At 33.4% G+C, this 3,468-nt stretch overlaps 1 protein-coding gene across 2 annotated transcripts; it reads right to left on the minus strand.

Moving 5' to 3' along the window:
• Positions 1–434: 434 nt before the first annotated feature.
• Positions 435–3,468, minus strand: LOC123917247. Of its 2 annotated transcripts, XM_045968916.1 has the most exons (4): positions 3,139–3,468; positions 2,907–2,987; positions 1,482–1,708; positions 445–717 (listed from the first exon to the last, which is right to left on the minus strand). In XM_045968916.1, exons 2-4 carry the CDS (start codon positions 2,936–2,938, stop codon positions 641–643), a joined length of 336 nt encoding a protein of 111 aa, XP_045824872.1. In that variant the 5' UTR covers positions 2,939–2,987; positions 3,139–3,468; the 3' UTR covers positions 445–640. The 2 variants fall into 2 exon arrangements, with proteins under 2 accessions (XP_045824874.1, XP_045824872.1); XM_045968918.1 differs by having other exon boundaries at positions 435–717; positions 2,907–3,468.

Consider the following 3,468-nt stretch of genomic DNA (forward strand, 5'->3'; position numbering starts at 1 on the left):
CTAACTCAAAGCAGAAACATCAACAACAGAAAAAGAATTAGCATGATATAAGTGAAAGAGTTACAACTCTTAACGCATTTTGGCATTTTCAACAGAGAGAAGGACAGGAATTTCTGCTAGCCAGAGGCTTCTAATTTTGCTCAAGAAATGGGATAGACAAGTCTAGTGTAAACATGAATCACGGATAGATAGGGAAATGATTAACATTACATATCGATTACACGTGAAATGCAAGAAGGAGGGAGTGATGTGTATGTTAATAAATTTCTCTCTGATGAATCGTAACGATCCTGATTGTTTAGTTCTCATTTCTTATCGCTTTCATACTGAAATTTTCATACAGATAGCATCACTTTCATAACAATTGTTGGATAAATAAATCTACATTCTTTTTTAAAATAGTACTGAAAGAAATGAGATTAATAAGGAAAAGATAAAACAAAAGGCATGTAAATTAGACAAGTTCAAGAGGCCACTATTGATGCCAAATTGATGTGCGAAAAATTATTGATCCAGAATACATCAAATAATAATGTACCAAAATAAAGTCAAGATAATACATTTTAATTAAAATTTCAGGACCGACGGCTTCATCCCCAATTCCAAAGATTTGGAATATTAATCCACAACTTCAATGCCTTCAAATGACAATGAATTCTTCATGTCTTATGCACCAGGATTGAACCCTTGCAACAGGCACCATTGCTTTTGCCAAACCTAAAATTAATGACAAGTTGTTAGGATAAAGGGAAAACAAGAAAAAAAGCAGACAAACAGGCACGACAGTGACTATCTCTCTGCTAGTAGAAGTATGATAAAAATGTAAAAGCGAGAAAAAAATAGCAAAGAGAGGAAAACAAAAGCAAAGAATGCTCAACCTTTATATAGATCTGAAAAAGGTAAAAACCAAAGGTAACTAAGAACTGTAAACAAATTGTTCCATATGATAATATTATCATCAGTGCATCTAAATATTTTCCCGTTTCAGAGATCTGTCAAATATCTTATTTATCATGTGTTATAGTTTCACACCCTTAACCTTTATTTGGATTCGTTGTGTTATAGTTTCACACCCTTAACCTTTATTTGGATTCGTTCCTACTTGCTTGCGATCTACTAAATCACTGTCGCAATTATGGGGGAAATGACTTGGACCAACAAGTCATTTGCAATGAATCCTATTGAGGACTGCCATCCAATGTTATTAATGGTGGATGGTAGCTCCCAAAGGAAAGCAAAAATTCTGCCATATAAATATCGCAGACGGAGTAGTTGGCTATGGCAAAAGCATAAAACCATGGAGAATATAATAAATATAATATATGCACACAGAAAAAAAGTATAATAAAGCCACATAACAAACAGAAAACTGAAAACCACTAAACAAATATCAAAGAGGACTTAACAAAGACTCAGATCCGGGAAAGATCAGATGACGAGGTGTTACCTAAGAAACCAAGGCATAGGAACAAAGAGGTTACCTGAGAAAACCAAAACATTCATTTTCCTAAGATGAATAGTTCCTCGAGAATGGTCTCCTATGCAAGGCTGGAGGTGTTCAATCAAATGGATCTTGAACCGGTGTTGGGTTTGTATTTGTATAAAACACCAACGTATAAAACGTGAGCGAGGCATGTCTGGCATTCCGAATTCCAATGTTCGCACCACATTCAAAGCACGATGAGTGGTCTCGGAAATGTCAGAGATTCTTAAAGTAAAACAAAAAAACGTCACTGATAGTTTTCACATCAATCGTAAATTGAATATTATTATGAATCGTAAAATATATTAACAATATAAAAATGACATTTTTAAGTGAAAACAAGTGAGTAAATTATAAACTAATATATCATATACTAACTTCAAAATTCAATATTTAAGTCATAAATCGGGAGATATAAGGATGTTTGGGGTGGATGAGATAAAGAGTGGAGGGATAAGGAGGTCATGAGTTCGATTCCCACTTTTAGCAAAAAACTAACAATGCTAATTACTAACATTAACTATTTCAAAAATAATAAAAAAATTCATAAATCAAATGACAAAAGAAATGTGCATGACTAGAATTTATCGTAAGATACTGATAACTATGATAACCGCTGCTTTGTGCACCATATCTGCTGTCACTGCCAAAACCGCTATGGCAAAAGTACCTTTCCTAGGCTGGTACGAGAAACCAGAAACCAGAAACTCTACAGCCATTGTATGGCATTTTGCTGTAAAGCCGCTATACCATAGCACCATGGCAGCCACTTAACAACACTGCTATCATTCAGCAAAAAGACTCGAGTTCAAAAGGAGCTTTGGACTTCCAAAAAAATGAGAGAAACATTTACAAGAAAATGCTTTATATGAATCCGAGGTCAAAATTTTCATCTCTTGATTGGCAGAAAGATGAAAAGAATATAATGAAACCAGGAGGCATTCTAGCTTATTGGTTTTAAGAATGCAAAAGAGAAGATATGCAGAATTTGAAACTAGAGAATCTTGTAAAGAATGCTATTAACGATAATGCAACAAGAGGAAACAAAGATATCCATGGCAGAGTTATGCAATAGCAGCAGACTTATCGGTGAGGGCTTGGAATAATTTCATGTTTTTGGCAACAATTTCTTAGTTTAGTATGAGTGATCACCATTTCACGATTGCCTTAACAAGCTTGTTTGTATTATATTAAAAGATATGACAAAATCAGAATATATGAATAAAAGCAATCTTCAAGATTGTAAGCTTCGTTCCAAGTATTCACAAAATATTTCGGATACAATCATATATAATTAGTAATTAGTAAGAAATAACAAATGAGAGAAAAGAAAACCATTCATGTAAACATTTTTTTTTTAATGGTAAAATATATTATATAAACGCAAAAAGAACAAGTGAAAGTTCAGAGTACAAAGGGGTACCTGAAGTACATCCCGTCAACACCGAACAACATCTAAAAAAAACACACAGCTATACAAGAAAGCACTCCAAAAGCTAAACACCTGTAACCCACCACCGCAAGAAGATCCAAGGAACCATTTGAGGGAGAGACAAGGATCGGCTACCAACATTAGTTTTAGTAGGATCCATGAATCCTAGCATTACATATATTCACCATGTATGCTTAATTTGCAAATAAAGTAACACATTTACCTCTATTTCATCAACTCTCTCAGAGACAATTCTACAAACACATGATGGGTCCTATACACAACAAATCCTTGTTATGTGTTATCGACTATGCCTGCTATATCTCACAATTTCTTACTAATCCTTGTTGTTCCTATCATAATAGCATGGGCTTGATAAAAAGGATCGGACATAAATTATTTTTGAAGAATTGTGAGTAATTTATCCAATAATTAATAAAAAAAAATCTTTTAGAGTACTAATATAGAAAAAATCAATACTATATAAAAACACCCTTGCTCAAATTTTAATATTTCAAACGAACCATATATCTTTTCCTTCCGGTTTAGAAAT

The sequence above is a fragment of the Trifolium pratense genome, linkage group LG3, assembly GCF_020283565.1.
Source record: "Trifolium pratense cultivar HEN17-A07 linkage group LG3, ARS_RC_1.1, whole genome shotgun sequence".
NCBI lineage: Eukaryota > Viridiplantae > Streptophyta > Magnoliopsida > Fabales > Fabaceae > Trifolium > Trifolium pratense.

Excerpts from the sequence above, each read along its gene's own strand:
- LOC123917247 (XM_045968918.1), bottom strand. The coding sequence starts at position 2,938 with ATGTTGTTCGGTGTTGACGGGATGTACTTCAG. Across the intron at positions 1,709-2,906 it reads GTTGACGGGATGTACTTCAG|AATCTCTGACATTTCCGAGA; the intron begins GTACCCCTTTGT and ends TTTTACTTTAAG. Across the intron at positions 718-1,481 it reads GAATGTTTTGGTTTTCTCAG|GTTTGGCAAAAGCAATGGTG; the intron begins GTAACCTCTTTG and ends CATTAATTTTAG.